The following is a 22,226-nucleotide window of genomic DNA, read 5'->3' as shown; positions in this document are numbered from 1 at the left end:
AATTGTTTCAGCAAGGACAATGTTTATTAAAATTTACATGCGGCCATAACCCCAATAAAATTGTTCATGATATTTATACATAATTTACAAAGAACTTAAAAATTTAAAATGTTTGCTAATCTGAAGAAATGGTACTTGACATTGCTGCTTAAAAGCAGACGAGATAAATCTGTAGATCAAAGACTTTCATGTTTACATTTCAAAAAAGATCCCTACCTTGAAGCAGACAAATTAGGATATGTTTTGGAATAAAAATCAAATTATTAACTGGCATTTTTCCTTTGTGAACCTGTTTTCCAGAGAGCAAAAATTAGAATTTTTACACAGCAACCTTCAGCTGCAGTAAGGCATACATTATTATTTTGAGAATTATAATATATAACATATTAAAGTAAACCTTGTGGAATTTTGCATCCACGTCCTTCACATGGATAAAATATTTACATCATGACCTCTGAAAAAAAATTTGATTTTTCACATCAGTTGAAATTTAAACAAATGTTGAATTGTTAAAGGCATAAGATCAGTTTTGTTCCGGGTTAAATCTGTCTGTGTGGCATCTTGAACAGTACACTGAATGCAGCAAAACTCTCACAGAATCACTGAAAAAAGGCTTCAAGTTTTCTTTAAAGGTGCCTCGTCTCAAAATGGTCTCTAGATATATTTTCATCATACTACTTGAAGTAGGGTTTTGACAACAAAGGATGTTAGGGGAGCTTGATGCTTACCCTCTAGTGCAAACCTATGGCAGTAATTGTAAAGTCACCTGGTCTGTTCGTTGCTGATTATTATTTTTGAATGATGGACCACAGAGATTACTCTCTCTTGATGTTGGTGAGCAGAGGGTCCGTGCTTTGTGAAGGCTGCCCAGACCGGCTCTTCCTGGTCTGGTGGGTCTTGACGTGTTTGGAAAGGTGGTCACTCCTCATGAATCTCTTGCCGCACTGCTGGCACCCAAAGCGTTTCTCCCCGGTGTGTGTGCGGAGGTGCCTCTGTAGCTCATCTGAACGGGTGAAGCTTTTACCGCAGAAAAGCCAGTTACAGATGAAGGGCCTCTCCCCGGCATGCCAGCGCAGATGGGCCTTGAGGTGAGAGGTCTTCTTGTACACTTTGCCACACTCTGGGATGTGGCAGATGTGCAGTCTCTTCTTTCCGAACTCTAAACCTCCGCCGTTAGCCTGGCAGTTGGGGCACTTGCAGCGTCGGCAGCGGCGCGTGGAGCTCAACAGGCCTTTGGACGTCCCCTGGAGAAGAGCAGCTATTTGTGGCTGGTGGCCCAAAACCAGCTGTCTGCCCAGGGAGAAGGGATGGTTGGAGGGGGTGGCGTTGGTTTGGGGTAGGCTCCACCATTGTTGCCCTTCCTCCACATGGCCTCCAGGCAGATGATGCCTGGCTGAGGAGTTCTGGAGGAAGCTGGGGAAGTTTTGTCCCACACTGTTGTGCTGAGGATAATAGGTGCTGTTTGCCTGTGGCTGCGAGGATAGAACTTTGACAGGGGAGAGTTCGAAGGAGTAGGATGAGGGAGGTTCAGCTGGAGGGGTGAGAGGCAGCTCATGGTGGTGATGATGGGGGTGATGATGATGGTGACCCAGGCCAGACTGCATGTGTCCAGGGAACTGCACCTTGGGCACTGTGAAGGTCATCTGGTGTGTGCTGAGGGCTGTGCTGGGTGCCATCTCGTTGCTCCAGAGCTGAAACATTCCAGATGTGGAGCTGACGGTGCTCTCGTAGGGGAACTGGGAGCTGTCTGAGCCCGTTGAGCCTCCCACCTGCCAGGCCTGGCTACAGGTGGTGGCCAGGAAGGAGAGGGTGTTAGGTGCTCCCTCTGGAGAGGAACTGGGCGTCCGGTCCTGTGTGGTGAAACACAAACGCACATCAAACTACATGGGCCACCATTAGGACAAAAAAGTTTTGAATCTTTGTTAATATAAAAAGGGATTTTCTTTTAAATTATACTATCACAAAATGTTCACAAATTGACCCTTTATGTAACCCAAGGAATTGAAATTAATTATCCATTTTCCAAAACATTTATTATTATTTATTTATTTTTACATGTTATTACTTTTATTCTTTGTAATATATTAGGCGAATTTTTCTGTTATACCAATGATTGATATTTATTTTGCAATTACAAGAAGTTGAATTATTTTCGTACAGATTAGACATTTAAAGCATGTTAATTCATTACGCACAAGCTGCGCTTTCACCACCACAAAAACATGTAATAATTCCGCGGGCACTGCGTCAAAAAGATGATTATACAACAAACCTGTAAAAAGGTGTGCAAAAAGTTGTCAGTCCTTTGTATCGTCAGCGCAGCCATCTGTATTTGTGCTCCTTCTCCACGCACCTGCAACACAAACTGCGCCGAGAGGCGACGACGCACAAAGTCTAAACTACAGCTCTGAGCGCAGAAGAAAAAGATGCTCTCACATTCGGCTCTTGGATGACTCCGACACTTTAGCAGCGCAGACAGGGAAATCCCGCGTCATTCAAATGTCCCTCAGTCCACTAGGTAAATATTTTTAGTGTGCTAGCAGTCCAGAACATTTAGTGTTGAAGCCGAGGATCTGAAGTTAGACGTAGAGAGGCGCGCAGTAAATCCTTGCGATCATCTCAAAAGCGCCTGAGCTGCATCTTCTCTTTATAGAGAGAAAAGATCCTCTCAACGGGGTCTCCAGTATGATGCAGGAGAGCCAGTCAATAGAGAGAAGATGTGAGGGAGGAAGGAGGGGGGGATTGTTAGGTGAAGGGGTGGGCTACTCATAATTTCACTCAATTTCAACCAAACGCTGACCCCAAGAACTGACTCCTCCTCCAATTGTTATGGGAAAAAAAGACTTGAGGTATGATAAGAAGTCTCCTGTAATATCTGTAATTTATTTATTTTTTAATTTTATATTCAAATAAACCTTGCACAGCTTATTATCCTAAATGATTTAAAATAACATTTCAAAGAGTTCGTGTTTCAGCAACTTTCAATTCTACATTTAGGACTAAATTTTGCACAAGAATAAAATGCTTAGTCTGTTAAAAGATCTAAGATTAGATATAGCCAGCTTAGTCAAGATATTTTTCACTCAGGGAGTATTTGCATTCTACTTCATCTCCACTGTGGGAATTCAAGTAAAGATAGTAAATAAATGGATTTTTATCTATGGCAACAGTCATCGATATAATGTTACATTAAAAGGATTTCCAGTCAACAAATATCAAGATAAATAACCATCAATGTAAAAAACAATCAGTTCTTACCTACATGATTTCATAAAACTGTGATTTTTATTGTCCTCATAAAACTTACATCATTTAATGCAACAAAGTAGGATAAATACTAAAACCTAAGATCAATGTGAGGCCAAAAAAGTGAGTAAATCTAAGCTTTAGTTTAATTGAATTAAGCATTTTTCAATGGGAAGCTGAAGTTAATGTGCATAATTCTGCTTCGGTGGCATTACGTACTGTGAATGTTTCACTCTTGAAAATGCTTCACCTCGTGTAGGATGAACATAAAACATCACACAGAGAAGAATTAATACACAGACAATAGTTTGGAGGTGTTTTAATTCACCGTTTGATCATTCGTTTTCTTCGGATGACACACTGCAAACTTCTTGTTTCTTAACGCTGGCAGCTCCCTGGACCGGCAGGCGTGAGGCTCACACACTCTGAAGAAAGTCACAGTATTTTCCCTCACAAAGCTAATTGATAAAACTCAATCAAAGCCTCAGAGTTCTCACCAGTAGGTGACATGTCAAATAGGCTGCCCTGTGTGACATTCTCACATTTCGGAGTTCAAGTAGAGGCCACTTCAGATCTGCTCCATTAAATGCAGATTGAGGCTTAATCTCATTCTGTAAGTCTGTTCACCATTACAATGTTAAGAGTTTAAATCCAGGCTGGGAACCCGTTTCTCATGTAAATTCCTAGTTCTTCACTTATCTCCTGCTCCCTGTTTCAGAGACTGTGATCCTTAAATAAACATACCCCAAGGAGAAGCCAACTACAGTAAGAAATAATTAAACTAAAAAATGTATTCTTTATTAATGAATTTGAACAGAAATGTAAAGTTTCTTGTATTCCACTTTTACTGTAATTGTTAGAATTCATCGCTTTTAAAAATAAATGGAAGACAATGAAGATAATCGCTAAACTGTAACCATTTGTTTAAGGTTTTTGAAGTTACTGGTGTGAAAGCAGAGCAGACAGAGTGTATGTTATGTCCTTGACAGACACCTCAGCTTGAAACAAAAGATTTCTCCTGACTCACAATGACGTGCAGACTTCAGCTCTTCAGCTGCAGCCTGTTAATAAATCACTCAGATTGTGTTTATTTTAGGTGATGATAAAACTGAGCAAATCTGAAAATCTGTATGTTTATATTTGATTTATTTTCTCTGAAAAAAAAAAAGATAATGATGACACTATTTCTTTATAGAGAAACAGCCACAGGATGTTAGGACACATATATATTTTAGCAAAAGCAGTAAAGCTAAAAAAGCTGCAACTAATTGTAATTGTTTAAATGTTTCCTAATGCCTCTGGCTTGAAATAATAATTAAATGAAATAATTTCAGCAGATCGATACTGCAGTTATAATACATAAACTAGACAAAATGCCTTGACTTTTGTTAAACAAATCCCCCAAGCAAATCTTAATAAATATGATGTAACTTCAACAGCATTCGGTAAAAAAGTCTAATGCCAAATTAAAGTGAACATTTAGGATGAAAGAAAACAGCAGTACAGGAAAAAGAGCAAGGAGGACATCAAAATAGGAGTGTATCTCGGAGGCAGAGGTATACTACGTCTCTGGTTTATTACGGAGCAGAAGTTGTTAATTACCCTGATTCTTATTTCCTGTCCCCTCTCTCCCCCCCACCACCCCCCTCCCCCCCTCCCCACGCCACCCCACCCCCACTGTACTGCCTCCCAGATGAGTGGCTTTGAAGTGCAAAGTACTCTCTCCTCACTTTGAACTGTGAAAACAATGCTCATGTGGTGGTGCTTACCTTCCCCATGTTACCTCATTTAAATAGACCTGGATACGGCTTCCACAGTTTTCAAGGGAAAACTCATTTCCAGAGAAAGAGGTCCCTGTGTTCATTAAACAGCTGGTGAGATTGCTGGTAATCAGGCCCGCGCCGTCATACATTTCAGGCTGCGCTGACTGGGTGGCTACCAGCAACTTCAAAACTGACACAGACTAAATCCCAACAAGGCAAACAGATGTTCTCCTACACCTATTTCTAAACAGAAAAAAGACAGAAATACATCCAAGAAAAAAAAAAAAACAGACTTAACAACTCTCCAAGGATTTTTTATGATAGCTTAATGTTCTAAAATCTTCTGATCCTGGAAGAGTTTTCAGTCTTTTTGCCTATTGTAGAAAACAAATGTTCTTTTTTTGTTTCAGACATTATCTCACTCTTAAACTCAGAAGACAACATAGAATATGCAAGTGGCTACTCAAGCTGTTTTTATCATGCCTGGGGGGCAGTTTAAAAGCCTCAGATCACTAAATTGTCCCAGCTGTCTTGACCATCTGCACCCAAAAAGGGCAGCCACAGAGGAGAGCAGCCTTTGTACTGGTGGCCATGTCAAAAAGCCAATTTTACAGCACTGTGTCGACTCAATGGCCCTCATGTGACAAATGTGGCCTAATGGATGAGACAGACAGCATGTAAAAGCCTGCTGCTAAGTGCAGTACTTCACTCTTAACCATTCAGCAATCCAAGACAGGACAAGATGGGGCTTAATTAGCATGACACTCAGTTTCATTGGGACAAGGAGCAACATCAACAGCTGGACTTTACAGTGCAACAATTTGATACCTCATTCAGGAGTCTCTTTCCTGTTTCCTATTGGGTTAGAAATGCGTGTGAGTGTTCGAGAGGGAGGTGCAGAGAGATTTACTGGACAGAAATTGATAAGGTTCATGTCCGTAGCCTCTGGTGCCTTGCTCAATGGCCAACTGGATAATTTTCACATGACATCGATCATGACACCATGTTGCAGCTTTCCGTGTTAGTGATGGCATGTTTTTACTTCTATTGTGCCCCTTCATCTCTGCAGATACACGTCCTTCTCCATTAGTAGTATGGAGGGAGAAGGAAAAGTGAAAAGGCCACTTGCACCTTTTTGCAGCCTGACCTGTCAAATGGTGAACTGATGTTCTTCAAAACTGTTCTCTCACTCATTGCAAAGTTTCCTCTGCTCCTAATTATTCATATTATTCTGCAAAATGTCTATTTGTTTCTAAGAAGATGAGGAAAAATGATGATGATTTATTCTTGCTAATCACAATGATGAATAAATTCTGGAGGAATACAACAACCAAGTAATATAGTCTGTCATTTAGATTTTTTTTTGAGAACCTAAATCTCCCAAAACATCTTAAACATAAATTAATAACTACTTAATTCAATTTAGCTTAAAAGTAAAGTAGCTTTCATCGCTGAAAGAGATTTTCTTCCAGGTTTCATCACTTGCTGGCGTCTTAATTTAGCTGTTTAGTTTGCTAATGAAATAAAGTGAAATGGTAAATTTGAACACGCTGAATCAGAAGAAAACAAAAATTGCGGCATAAATCATAGAATTGCAATATTTCTGCATCGCTACTCTTGTATCTTGATATCACAGCAGGATTCTGTGGTGTTCCCACCCCTATACTACATTGTTTAGTGTGTGAAGTGGAAAACTATAATAATTCCCTCATCTCATGTCCATTAGCATGTACGAAAACCCCAAAATCTCCAGTCTTGGGCAGACACAGGCAGACAGCAGGCATCTCCACTTGTCAAAGAAAACTTTTATCAATACCAAGAGCACTTGAAGTTTGTTTGCATTTTGTTTTCCAGCACTCTTAACAACTTCAGAAGTCAGATCACAGGAGTATCTGATCAAAGCGCTTCGTGGTTAGTTCTGGAAACACAGGAGTGCTACGCACGCTTTGATACTCCACATCAATATTTCAATTCAACAATCACTTGACATGCACCCATACTCCCAGAGACGAAAGACGAAAGGGGATAGAGAAAGAGAGAGAGAGAGAGGGAGAGAGAGAGAGAGAGAGAGAGAGAGAGAGAGAGAGAGAGAGAGAGAGAGAGTTAGAGAGAGTTAGAGAGAAGGAGAGATCCAGGGAAGATGGAGGGGGTTTGGGAAGTACATATAAAAGAAATGGATTGAAGACATCACTGCCTTCCTCACCTTTGTAGGAATGTTAGATAAAATGAACTTAGATGCCCTTTACATTACTAATTTAATCTACTAAAATCTTGTTTGTGGCAGCCCAAGTTACAATAAATCAATACATTTGATCACACAGCAGATTTTATTCAACAATCAACAAAATGTTTAATCCTTCATGTCACAAAATAAAAATTAAACCACAAAACTGACATTCACTTTTCTTTTTTTTTTGTAACAGACTCAATTCACAACAACCTCACTTATACATCAGCAGTGAAGCTAAAACACTTGTCACAGACTGAAAGTCTGAGCAGAAGATATGTTTCATGTTTTATCAAAGGAAAGTAGTACAGGAACTCTACAGTGATAAAGATGAATACAGTCCATCTGCCAAATGTCACTTTCATGGTGCTTCATAATCATTTCATCATCTCGACAGGATATGACACGCTTTGAAGGTTTCGGCCCATAAAATATGGCGTTTGATCTGAAAAAGAGACTTGTGGCTAAAGTTGCATGATAAGACATGTAGTCAATCAAGATATAATAAGTGACACTGCTGCTAGTGAAGCCTGAAATAGGGTTCACTACATAGTTTAACAGAGAAATAAATCGAGCCATTTACAGTTAGTTAAAGGAATAGTTTGACATTTTGAGGAATATACTTATTCAATTTCTTGCCAAGAGAGAGATAAGAAGATCGAACCAGGAGGTAGCAGCAGGTTGGCTAAATTAAAGGTAACAAAATCCACCTCCCAACTCTTCTATAGGTCCCTAATTCACAAGTCATGGTAATCTGGTAATCTGTATGAAAACTAAAGTGTAAGAACAACAAATTGTGGTTTTACAGGAGGTTATACGCCGGACTATTTCTTAGGCGGGAGCAATAACTTTCTAAAGTCTCCGCTGGTTACGTGGCAACCTGGCAACCTTAGGTGATGACAAGACAAACAAATGTGATATAACGTGTTAATCAGTGAGATTTAGAGTTGCTGGTTTGCAGATTTTGTTACTTTCAGACAGAACCAGTCTAGCTGTTTCTCCCTACTTCTACTATTTATGCTAAACTAAGCTGACTGTAAAAATATTAGTGGTATCAATTTTCACATCTAACTCTTGGCAAGAACCCTCAGTATTTCCCAAAATGTCAAACGATTCCTTTAACCGTTAAACAGACCTTCTGGGTTTATTGCTTAAATCTATACATACCTACAAATATATAATTTTACTGCATACTACCAACCAGACCACAACCACAACTTAAACATATACACACTTGTTTGTTGTCTAGTTGTTGTTTATGTATGTATATAAATATTTTTTTTCATACTTTTTATCTGTAGCATATGATATGTTTATCTGCTTATATTTGTTTAACTTTGTGGTCTTTATTTAGATATGTCTATATTTGAAACTTGAGAACTTTATATTCCTGGTTATGTGTCAACATACTTGGCCAATAAAGGTGATTCTGATTCTGGTTAAGGTGCTGTAGAGGTGAGACACTGATGCTGCTTCTGTCATTGTGTGACATCCTCTGTGAAATTCCTGTTGGTGCTTAAAGTATCCGCTGTCTGGGAGTGACCAGGTAGCTGAATGGTTACTGCGCCTGCCACATGACTACAATGCCCCCGGTTTGATTGCACCCAGGGACCATTGTTGCATGTCATAAATATCTCTCTCCCTATGTTTCCTGTCTGTCTCTTTGTGGCCCACTGTCCAATAAAGGTAAAAAAGAGAAAAAACAATATCCACTGTCACAACCTTTCTGAGCGCAAGACGTTTATGTTAATTCATTTCCCTAACACAACATTTAAAATTAATGATAACTAATTTACTGGGGAAAAAAACATGAATTGTTTATTCATAGCGTTTGCTGTGTATATTCCCTAAAACAATGAATTCCCTACAATTGCCTGTCTGTACAATGCCACATAGAATGAATAATAAACAAGCAAATGCAGAGACAAAAGGAAAAAAGAAACAATGAGATTATCAATCATGAAGCATCTCCAAACACATTTACACAAAGATGAACAAAGGTAAATAATTAGCTGTAACACTTGACAATGCCATTTACAGCCATCAAGTTAATGTGGGTATTGTAGCATACAGGGACCCCTGCCAATTGATCTTATAGCTTTGTTCGGTGGCTGTGGGAAATGTTAGCACCTGTCACAGTGAAATTGACGTCTGATCTAATCTACTGTACTCAGATGGGATTTACTTAGGCAGCAGATAGGAATAAACCAGAGTTATAAAACAACAACAACAAAAAACAACAACTGGATTTTCACTCATTTTCTGCATCGTGACCAAGTTAAACCCTATTTAACCTCACAGTAGAAAATGACAATTTTTCTTGTGTCCACAGGAGGCCTACTAGTAGCATTAAGATAAGAAACCAAACCTATAATTTCATGGATCCCGCTTCATAAATATCACCCAGGAAGCCCCAACATGCCATCTGGGATGAGGGACTCAAGTTGGTATGGTAACCGGATCTCATGGCAAGGCTCCAGCTGAAATCATAAATGCAAAGCAGGAGCAGAGATACAAGGGTTACATGTGCAGAGGAGTGCCACACAGCCAGAGCAGTAGATTTATTTGTAAACGTACGCCTGTGATGCCACTATCTGTTAAGCCCCTCAGTCAGCTCAGCCTGCGTAATGTGAGGGGAAGTGTCACCCTGTCACCACCATGCCAGGGATCAGCCTGCTGTTTGTGTGTACTGTGAACCAAGTCAAGCTTTGAGGAGGAGGGGAGAAAATGACACAGAGGCTCTTTCATCTAATCCTTGGGGTGTAATTTGCACCTCAGTAAGTTTAATTGATGACTACTGATCAAATGCTTGCCTTTGAAAAAAAAAAAATCTTTGGGATTGTTATTTTCCCCTTCAACCTGCAAAAAGAATTCTTAATGCACCTGATGAGAGGTTTCTACCTGATGGATCAGTTTTTGAGAGTCTGAACTTTGGTACAGTATACTCAACAACTACAGCTGCTGCCAATAATGTGTGTATTTTTCTTTTATTTGCTGCATTAACTTTAGGTTTGAACTATATACAAACTTGCTTAAGCAAACTTGGAGATACTTTTCTTTCTACAGCACGGCAGCAGCAGCAGCAGTGGCATATGCACCTGGATTCTGTGTGTTCCACTTCCTCCAGAGATCCGACCTGAACATCAATGTCATTCAGACAAATGGATAGTGACAGGCCAAGCTTATCAGTGTCAACGTCAGGCTGCTCTCCGGGACTTTGATTCCGCACTTTTCCCACAGCTGAACAGAAGGCTGTGCTTTGCAAAACAAACCAACAAACAGGGAACCTGAAGAGTGTGATGAAAGAGTAAACAACATGGCCCGGTAACATGCCCCACAACCATGACACTTCCTAAGTAGGTTACCATGGAGGGTAACCCAATTTAACACGTGTGTCTGATTGGGCTCAGAAGACGCTGAGAACTTCAGGAAGTTCACACCATCCCAGCGTCGTGAGGCTGATGAAGATTGATCTGTCTCCGGACCTTGGCCTTGAAAAATCAAATGGGCCTACCACTAATGCCCTTGCACGTGTACAAAGCAGTTCATTATCAAGAAAAATTATAGGGAGTCAATCTATTGATGTTGCTTAACTAATTGTAAAGCAGGGGATTCAAAAGCAGATGTTGCATTTCAAAGCAGTTGTGAGCAAGGAGACAGGTTATGATTTATGCTAAAATGTGTGGCTTCAAAGCGTCGAACGCGGCTTCTAAACAAATTGAACAAGTCAAGCGCTATTCACCCAGGACCAGGAGGGAGCCCAGCGCATGTAGATCAGAGGCGCACGGCTGCCGCTTGTAATATCACTCAGTGGAGGAGGGGTCCCACTGGGGGGAAGCAGCACAGAGAGGCTAACACAGAGCACTGTGCGCACAGAAAGGAATTATGTACGAATGCAGCTGCAACACCTGTGCAGAAACTACACCCCTTCCAACCCCCCTCCTCCCTCTGCTACCCTCCTGGAGCATCATCCACACAGGGGGAGTGGAGAGGGGTGGGCAGCACCGAGAGACTTGACATCCTTTCTGTGGATGGCACTATTATTTGGGAGGAGATCGAAGAGTTGGTAGAAGATACGGGGCCTATGTCAACATACTGATGCAATTTTAGTAAACATGGATAAAGCCGGGTAACTTGTTGGGAAGATTGGTGGATGGGGGGGGGGGGGGGGGGGGGGGGCTTTAAAATGTGTTTATCACTGTTGTCTTCTAAATGAGGCAGGCTGTGTGAAATGTCTTTGGGAATGTAGATAATTTCTGACTGGACTAATCTCAGATCTTCCAGTAACATCATAGGCCAAACTTGCAAATTTGGAGAAATATTAAAGGGGATTCAAGAAGTGGGAATGATGGATTATATTCAGAATTTTACATTTGATGAATGTTTTTCTGTGTTTAGATATATCACAAACAAGATGGGATATATATCCTAATGATACACCCTGTATGAGGAACGGCAAAAGGTAGAAAAGATTGGTGTAACATGCTGAATTTTATATTACAGAAGTGTTCCTCCTTGTTGACGTTGCCATACATGTAAAAAGACAGACTGCATGGACTTCTCTCACAAGTCATTTTTCCGTCTGTTTTCTTCTATTTGATGCAGCCTAAATTGGGACAGGAGAAACGAATTGCTAAATTTTTAATTAACTTCATAACATCTGCACTTGTGCTTTGAGAGAGCAGCGAGATTTCCTTTTAACCTATTCCAGCACATTTGCACACCAAGGTAAATCTTGATGCTGGCACTCTTACAGAAAGGAAGGAAAAAAAATCAAAAATGGAAATGAACTCTCACTTGTGTGTGTAGATCAAAGAGGCAGAATTATTCAACTTTTTGCCATTGCTTGATCTTCAAAAAAAAAAAAGAAGAGGAAAAAGTAGGGGAGATCTAGATGGATGAATCAGTTTGAGTTAGAGTGTTCTTCAGCTGTTTTATGAGCATTCGTTTTCTCATCTGGTGTATTTACTTGTACATCGTGACTTTAATGTCTCAGTTCTCGGCTGCTTCATTCTGCAGGTAGGACAGGTATTATGCTTAAATGTTGCCAGGACTATAATACAAAGCTTGCTTTAAAAATTGGATTCTCTTCTTTCTCAATTAATTCTCCTGCCACTGGTATTTCTTTGAAAAAGGCTGGCTCATTAGGGCTGAATGCATGAAAATGCATGAAAATAAAATAATGGTAAAAAATGGTAACATACAGTACCATTATATTATAATATAAACACAAGAAATGCACTCTAAAAAATAATCAAGTGCTCTGAATGCATTGAAATAGCTTAATACATCAATATTATCCCCTCCAGTAGACCAGGTATTCAAGTATTGATGATCTGATGCATCAGCTACTTTGACTAAAGTGGCTCTAATCACTGGTTCACAATTTTTTAAGTCTGTCCTAAAACAATAGTCAGGTGCCAAAATGAACATTGACATGTTTTTCTTGTTGTAATCATTCCTCCTGTTCATATTGACCATTAGAAGATCCCTTCATTTTGCACTTTCAATGTAAGTGATGGGGGCCAAAATCCACAGCCTTAATATGAGGCTTCAGCCATCCTAATTAGTCAAACAAAGTCAATGTCTTTTTAGTAGCAAATTCCCTCTTTTTGTTACGATTCTTCCACTGCAGCTGAACAGGAAAACAGTCAGTCAGTCCGGCACAAAGAGAGTTTTTTTGTTTACTAAAAAAGACTGTAACTGTGGAAGATATCACATTTCATCTTCAGTTGAACTTTAAAATAGATTTTTGCTTAAAACGAGTGCTGTGGATTTTGTTCCCCGTCACTTACACTGTAAGTACCTTTGAAGGGGATCCTTGTACGAACAGGAGGAATGATTACAGCAACTCAAGGAGAATGATTGATTGCCACAATGTCCACATGTGTAATTTGAAAAGGAAGTTAAATTATCTTGATCATTCTATCATTGTTCACCTGAATCATAATTATACTTAACATCTTATCCCACATGATGAGGTAGTGAACATTTCATTACCACCCCACTAGAGAGAGCTGTTGAGGAGGCAACAAAAGTCACTGAAAGATACTAAAGACGTTAAGGTACAAGACAATACAGGATCACATCTGTATGACTTTACAGGAGACAAATATTTACAATTTCATATATATATTTTAAGGAAGGAAGGGATCGATCTACGATTTTATTTATATCAGCTTAAACCTGACTCCTGCCATGTTTGATATCTTCCCCTCTTCTCTTACAGTCTTTCCTGTCAGGTCAGAAACCTATGAAATCGGAGCAGACAGGCAGTCCAGCCCCCCCCCCCCCCCCATCCCCCATCCAGTCACAGGCACCTGCACGGGCAGTCCTGACTGATGTGGGTGATATCACAGCACACCAAAGCTCCTTTAACAAATCTCCCTTTGATACAGAACACACAATGGTGTCTCTATAGGAAACCACCTTACCTCTCTCTGTGTGTGGGGAAAAGCTGCTCAAACAGAGAAAGAAAACGGCAGACCAAGAAAAAAAAACTGCTAAATGAGACAAAGCTGGTTTTGGGTAAAGAGGAAAAATCTCTTCTTGGGTTTCATGGTGCATTTGCTTTACTGTGTCTCTCCACAAGAGGACACTGCTCCCATATTATATCTATTCCATGCTGTCAAGAGTATATCAGCATTTCTCATGTTTCTCTGTTTTATGTCTAGTGCATTGTTGCAAAATATAGACACGTTTCGCTCCTTCAGAGGAACAATTATACATGTTTTGTGATCATAATGGAGTGTTTAAATTAAGTTTCAAGTGCACACACTTCTTAATTCCACAAGTGATATAAATGACATCAATCAAATCAATGACTAAGTCTGCAGATGTGTTTTCTTTTTGTACAGATTCTATAGATTTTTTTTTCCAAATAACAAATCATGGAACTGTAAATGATTAAAACAGTCTGACAAAAGCCTTATTCAATAAAGGTGATGAAATTGAGAGAAATAGAAAGATGAAGAGAGTAACTAAAAAAAAAATAAAAATAAAAAATTTACTTTATGACTTCACTTTCTGAAATCAAGAAATCTATAGTTAATTATGAGGATTATATTATGCTGCTGTTTAGATGTATGAAGAGTTGACTGGAACTGAACTCTAATAACCATCTGGTTGACAAAATAAATATGTAAGCTCCATCTAGTTCAACCGCAATGACTGCAGAAATACCCAGGTCCTGATGAGATTTAAGTTGTCCAGACTTGTTCCTTTTGCTGAATGCAAACTCTAATATTTCAACCACTGTGAGGCCTGTGGTGATTAGATGTTTAGTTTTGGGAAAAAAACAACAAAGTTCAGAAATGTTTGTTTGAAGAGAAACTGCAGAATTGAATTATGATATAAGGTCACTGACTGGATTTAAAGTTGTTTGATAGATTTAGCAGATTGAAGGACAGTGTCCTTTAAGACAAGCTTCACTCATCCGCTGGTTCACCCCAGTAATGAGTTCCCCCTCATATATTATTTAAACAAAATATCTGTCAAATTAAATGTGAGAACAAAAGGTTTACCAATGATTCCGGCACAAATTTCCTCAGGAGACATCATGACTTACAGAAGTAAGCACCTGACCTCAAACTGGTAGTCACTGTGAGGACTAAAACTGATCTGGTGGAAAATTATATGCATGTGGGTACTGTGCTTCAAACAGTTTATCTCTTAAAACAATCTTTTGAAGCTTGTTTACTTTTAAATAAGTTTTGTGGCCTGTTTGAGGTAGTTGAATCCATCCAGTAAGGACAAACTTGACAGGTTTGTGTCATGTTGGACTGTCCTGCTGCCCCCCACGCATAGCTCCAACCTTCCTTTTTCCCACAAAAACATACAAAGTCTCCTTTGTTTGCACAGCAATCAGGCTGAATTTAACCACTGCATGAAAGTACAGTGTCTTTAAACTTAAACATTTTATGCATATGACATCTAGCTGTTTTAGCTCCTTCGTCATTGGATGTGATCCATGTTTTTTTGTTTATAATTGTGATTTTTTTTATTCCTGTTGAATGCCTGAATGTCATGATTCGTGTGTCTGTTGCATCTGGCTACAATTAAATTCCCCCTGTTTGACAATGAATTTGACTTGTCTACCACACAAAAACAAAAAGTTTGATTCCATTTATCAAACTCTTAGCATTAAACTTGATTTTCTCACTCTATTATGTTACTGTTGTATTACTGCTACCATCAGTTGCACTTATTCAGTTGATCAGTCTACAGACCTTGTCAAGATAATGTACTTAATTATACCTAGACCTGCATAGATCAGGTTCCCCCCATCTATACCCATAATAACTATTCACAACAAGTCTGCATGGTCTAGTTGGCTTTAACTTTCCTGTAAATACCCAGAAATTGTGGAGTGCATTTATGCATCTATCAGTGTTTGCAGCACCCCTTTCATGAGCTATTGACATGTTGAACAAAAAAAGAAAAAAAAAATCAAGAGAGCTTCAACACAGCCAGTGAGGTGGGGGGAGCCCCCAGGCTCTTGGCTTTGTCTGCCTGTTGAGTGGGACCATCAGATAACAGCCAGGACAATGGTGCTCCATTCTGAGGGCTCTCTTAAATGAGCAGGAAGCAGTGGTGAGCGCCTAGCGGAGGCTTCTGGTGGACTCCCTGGGGTCCGCTCAGCCCTGACGGAGCACGCCACCGCTGAATGGCTAGAGAGCCTGAGAGGAAATGAGGAGCTAGTGGCCACCCAGCTGGAGCCACAGGCGCTCTTTGATGCTGTGCTGGTGGGAGCAAGGGAAAGGTGATGGAGAGGTAAAGGGGGATAGAGAAAAGAGAGTAGAAGACTGTGAGACATTACACTATAGAAAAATGAAGAATATGAAGTAAAGGACTGCAGAGGTGGCATCATAAATGATTGAGGTGAATCTCACAGGCCTACAAGGATGAAAATGGGAGAGAGTACATCTCACAATGAAAATAAAAAGAATCACTGTTACAGATACTAACCTGTCAGTTTCATTAATGATGACATGACCTAGACCATCTTTCATCACTGTAGCATGCATGTGACACTCAACTGGCCTCATATACAGTGTGTTCAGATACTTTCACAGCTACAAAATACATAGTAACCAAATAATGCATCCATCTCTTAAACTTTCTTTCTGGTCACCTACAAATCAAATGGTTTTTGCAGCACACTATGAGATAAGAGGGGATACAAGTCTTAGAAGGTTAAATAAATATTACTTCTAGTACAATACAAAGTAACACAAAACCCCTCATTCTTGTTTCACCTTTGTTGTCTGGCCTCAGATGTGAGTGCATGAGTGATGGCACGGTGTGGCAGGAAGCTGGTCTGGCAGTGACTGCCAGTACAGCTCAGCGCCCACGTCTCCTTGTCCTCCACCCTGCAGCTTTCAGCCTGCTACGTGCTGTAGAAGCAATGCAGCAGCCCTCTGGACCACTCCCTTTGGTGCTAGAACAGATCAATGAAGGTACTTGGTAAACTACAAAAACGATGAGTATTTTTATTTGCACTATTTTCTATGTAGTCCTTAGAAGACTGTGAAGTCAGTGAGTTACAGGGAGTAACCAGGACACAGTTTCTGGAAATAGATGCTGTTGTTTAAATTTTTAAATATAATTTTTCAATGGTGTGAGCACCATAGATGAAATTTCATTCACCTGCATTATATTGGGATAAAGGCAGAAATATTGAATGAAATACCTCAAGAACTGGATAAATTCAACCAAAACTACCTGTATGGCTAGATACCACTAGAGATAAATCAGATAATATGTTTTTTGTATTATATTGGCCCTTTAATATGTAGTTACAGACTTTCGTGCACGCAAACTCTAACTACAGTACTAAAAGTTGTTGAGTCAACATTTGGGGCGATGAACACAATCTACCTGCCCTGAACTCTGTGTAAGATGAGCCTGGCTGCACTGGTGATTCTCAAGGACCCACTCCATCAGAGTCTCACGCACAAGAACAAATACTAGAGTCATTATAGTGGATCAACGCCATTCCCATTCAATCCCATTCTGTTAACCCTCCATCACTGGGGCTGATTTTACAGTCTGAATAAAGTGCTTTATGTGCATCTTTAAGGAAACTTGCACAAGCTGTGCTTCAGCTATGCAGACCTTTATTCACAAGTGTCAACATACCATTTTTAGATACAAAAATCTTTCTTCTGTTCTACAGCCCAGTGTGTTATGTGTATTACATCTGGGACTAATTGTTCTTCTGAAGTGTATATACAACTGTTGTGAAGGCATTGTAGGGTGGTGCCTGAATACTTCAAATGACAACACAGGGAAATCTTGCTGTTCCTTCGTTGTGTTGAATGCTACTTAAGCTCTACAGCTGAAAGTGAATCTAGTGTTGTCGGCAGCGTTGAGGCGAAGCAGACAATGCAGCAGCGGCTCTTACAATGTGGTTCAAGGCTGTGTCGCCGTTGTGTACTTGAGCTGCACAATGCTTCAGCATGGGCTAGGAAGTGACACATCCCACAATCAGACTCCCCAGTCAACCCAGCCCCTCTGTGGGTCAAAACAGCTCCCCTACATGGTGCAGTAAATCTAATTGTTATTCTGAAATGGAGGTGCAAAACTGCTGTACTGTAGGGTGGCATATTTTATGCGCACATAAAATCACATAGGCCTCTTTTCTAGAGGATGGGGAAAGTGGAGATTGTGAGTCAGCAACAGGGGCAACTGTGACTGTCAGACAGAAATACCCCAGATGAAACTAAACATTAATGAGTGTTTTGTTTTTTCACCTTTGGCACCGTATCCTGACAGGGGACAGACATGACAGTGACTATCTGTGAAGAAAGGAAGTTCAGATGAGAATCCAGGTTTCACCTTTTGTTCTTTTCAGATGTTGACCTTTTTATTGTCTGTTTGGTTTCCAACATGGAAGAGAAGAAGAGATCACACTCTTTTTAGTGTACTTCCTTCACCAGCTGCAGACCAAACAGTTACTTTATGTAATCCGCCTGGCGCTCAATCAAATGGAAACGATCACGTGCTTAACCCAAGCCAAAACACATTAGGCCGTTAAGTCCTCATCTTTGTTGCTACCGTAATGAGAACATAAAACTTAACTGTGGAGGATGCGTCATGAGCGCACACTCTCATTCCTTGGGGAGCCCATGGATGTAGGCGGGTGCCGTCTTACCCGCCCAGGAGATGCATGACACAGATGTTTGATGAATTGACATGAATAGTGTAGGTGTGGTGGAGGTCATCAAGAGTGAACAGGAAATCAGCAACTCACTCCGAAACCAACTGGCGTCACGCAAAGTTAAAAACGGTTTTAATAGGGGAGAAGGTATGAAAGAAACACTGAAAACCTTTGACGCTTTACAAGCATGGCCTCAGCTGTTTGAGAATTAGAAATGGGATCATGGGAGAGAAATTCTCCGCAGATCTTTGACAAAATGTAATTAGATTATAGTGTGTTGCCCTGAGAAACCAATTCAGTTTGTTAATTAAAGGTTAAGGTGCAGTCAAGAGCAGAATTAGCAAAGGAAAAAAAAGTCTTACGTTAAAGAATGTAATATTTGTTTGATTATTGTGTTGCCTAAATAATGGAGTCTGACAAGCTACCATAAAATACACTTTTCAATGCACATCAAAGGGCTGTTAGACAAATTCCTGGGTTGTGCTTGGCTCTTAACCTCACAGAAACTTTGTATGCCGTGAGTGACAAATTGCAACAAATTCATGAGCCGGCAGGAAGAATTCTGCAGAGAGACATGATTCATGAAGTCAAACAATGTAAATATCTGGACAGCATGAGGAGAAGCACTAATGGATGGACAGGAGCAGTGAACGGAAAGGGATGGGAGAGGTAAGGAGACAGGGACACAAGGAGCGGTTTGGCTGCCAGCACTCAGCCTCATAGACAAGGTCATTTCCAAAGTAACATGCCATGGGGGGTCGGGACAAGCATCCCATAAAGCAGATAAAGAACAATAGCAGGAACTATAGGCCACAAAATGACTGGAGCCTCTCCTTGGACGAGAATAATAGAAAGACCCTGTAAGATCAGGACACACACTCAGCATGAAGGAGACAGGGTGGATGAGATATTTTTGTAATGTGATTAATGCTAATGCAACAAGGAAAGTGGGATCATGAGGTATGCTGCCAAACATAACTACAGTTACCATCAAAGTGTATATTTTTACAAAAATCACAACACTCCATAAGTGTTTTTTAGGAGTCAGGATAATTGCTTTTTCTTCCAAGAAAATGCTGCACCTCAGAAACAGTGAAGATGGGAACAAAACATATTACAGAGGAACGGAAAATTAATAATATTCATCTAATTTCAAACATTTAAACAATGTGACCTCACATTTAAAACATGCATTTTTGTCAAGCAGAAAAGGTCATATCACTTGACATTTTTTGTCCATAGAAAGGTGTTGATATCCTGTTTGTTGTTGCTTTTAAGCCAATTGAATGCACATTGGATTGCATGAATGGCACAGCTGTATGCTGCTGTGTGCCACTCAGGTATTCCCATTTTCATTGTTTAAATTTATAAAGAGCTGTCTGTGTTATGATGGAACAGAAGGGTTTCGTCTAGTTCGGGGTTAACACTTCATATCCTTTTCCATTCAATGCATTGTTCCTTTTACCACTGATTAATATCTTGTTTAAACAGCCCGCAGACACACCACGCCGTTGGTATGTTCATAAATCCTCTGGAGCTGATCAACACAATGGCCCACATTCCTGAAATTTAAAGGAAGTTCCTTATATCACTGCATCTCCTCTCCAACAGAGACACAGAAATTCTAGGAATATGATACTGGAACAAAAACAACTCTCTACATGCATGTCTGTTTATTTCATCTAGTTTAAAATATTAGCGAGATTGGGACACATCACACTTTGGAGGGTGTCCATCCAGCGCTTTACCTCTGCAACGCATCCCTGGACCTCTCACCTACACCCTGTTTGACTCCAGTTACATCTTTAGCAATGTTTTCTCTTTCATGGAATAACAATAGCATGGGCTAAACTTAGCTCAATATTAGCCCTTGTTTTCTTTTTTAAATTTAGACTAAATCAACAATGGTCATTAGAAAGAGGTAATTGGGGTTAAATCATTTGACCTGTCTCCAGCATTGTCGCAGTATGTGGGATTACTAAACACCCCCTACTAATTGTGGCTTCCTCTGGGTGGATGAGGTGACACGGCATATAAAAATGATTTCATCTTCATAACATTAAAGCTCTGCTAATTAATATTTTTATATTAACAATGAATCAAATAACTACATGTAACGCAACAGAGGTCTCTTGCTGTGATTAAAAGTTATAATCCAACTCTTCAACTCTACAGAGCTTGTTGGCCCCTTTTAACTTGTTTTTTTTGCTTCAAACTGACTGTATGCTTCAGTCATGGCACTTTCATCATCAATCCCATCTCCAGCAGCAGCAGTAGGCCTTTGTTTTTGGCAAAAAAGCTAAGATGAACTGACTGTACGCTACCTGCAGCTCCAAACAGCAGAAAGACAAAGTTAGAGAGCAGCTAGTAAAGAAAGTCCAACATCTTGCAAGTTATTTTCCTCTGGAGTTGGTGGAAAACAGAACTAAAAGGAGAGCGAATATCGGACTTAAATTCATCAAGTGGCCAGAAAAACAACTCTTAATGAATGTCAGTGTTGCCCTATGTCTGCTGTATTTGTAAATAGGTAACTGTTTGCTAAAAAGTTAGCTATTATAACTATAATGTCAGCTTTAACATAAAAAATGAAAGTTAAACATTTTACCTTTTATGCATTAGAGCTTTTAAACTATATTGTTATTGTATTTATCAGTTTTCTTTATACTCAGACTCAGAAAACATTGATTGGCTGTGCACAAGTTGACAATGCCATCAAAATGCATTGTATTCTTGCTTTCATGTTAGTTGGCTGGATGGTCGATTGCATAAAACAACTTCACAAATGCATTGCTAGATACTTTGTCATTGCTGCTGTTGATTGAATATGCGGTACATTTGAAAATTGCAGCATTAAACTTTCTGTCCATATAACTAGACCCATTCAAGTCAATATCCATGGGTGTTGTCCTGTGCAACAATGGAATAGGGTGGCATTGCCTGCACTTCATCACGTAGCCTTATGGGATGACATGTCATTCATGTGATGGGAGAAGTTCATTCACAAGGCCAAAAACTAGGCTTACACAAGAAATAAATTCTCCATTTCCTTTGTTTTATAATCACCAGCATCAGTCTGAAATTCACTGGATACTTCATTGGATTCACTGGATGCATCATACTCACTCATGGAAACTACTTTCAAAGTGATCTTTTCTATTTTGATTACATCCAATGGTTAGGTTTCCAAGCTCCTTTGTAAAAAATATGTTATGGCCTGTAACATGCACAGATCCTATTTTATCAGTTTTATCTTGTATTTATCCCAAACTTCCTTGTATCCGCTCCTGTCTGACAAAGAACATCTCAATCATCACACACAATCTCTGATCAGTCAAGGTGTGGTTTGATCCATGAACCAGGTTGCCATGTGTGATTGAGTTTCACAGAGGTCTCATGGGTAGCAGACTCTTTCCTTATGGCTACACAGTTTAAACACCCACCCATTACAGACATCCATCCTTCTCGGAAATGAAGTCCTCGTGAGCAGACATGGTTTGAGGTTACACCTCAGCTCCACCAACAATACTACTTTGATCTCTTTAGGCGTTTCACAGTGCTATACATTGTATGCACTTTAATTGTGCCTCCTCTGAGCTTGTACCTCCCGCGTTGATCTCTGGAGGCAGGACATATGGGAGGATCGACTGTGCAGTGCAAAGGATGTTGTGTGTGTCAGTGTGTGCGTGTGTTTGGAGGGAGGGGTTATGAGTGTGAGACGGGCAGATTGTTGGCCTGACTTTTTACTTTCTGTTGAAAAAAACACACACACACACACAAAAAACAAAACACTTTTAGCAGTAGGACCCAGAGGATTTAGTACAGCCAAAAA

General features: G+C 40.0%; 1 protein-coding gene across 1 annotated transcript; it reads right to left on the bottom strand.

The window, feature by feature from the left end:
* Positions 1-2,754, bottom strand: sp5l (Sp5 transcription factor-like). The gene is made up of 2 exons (XM_044352610.1): positions 2,273-2,754; positions 1-1,850 (listed from the first exon to the last, which is right to left on the bottom strand). Exons 1-2 carry the CDS (start codon positions 2,324-2,326, stop codon positions 816-818), a joined length of 1,089 nt encoding a protein of 362 aa, XP_044208545.1. The 5' UTR covers positions 2,327-2,754; the 3' UTR covers positions 1-815.
* Positions 2,755-22,226: the final 19,472 nt, after the last annotated feature.

This window comes from Thunnus albacares, chromosome 5, assembly GCF_914725855.1.
Source record: "Thunnus albacares chromosome 5, fThuAlb1.1, whole genome shotgun sequence".
NCBI classification, from domain to species: Eukaryota; Metazoa; Chordata; class Actinopteri; order Scombriformes; family Scombridae; genus Thunnus; species Thunnus albacares.
Note: the sequence above shows the minus strand (reverse complement) of the source record. Positions and strands in the feature narration are given on the sequence as shown.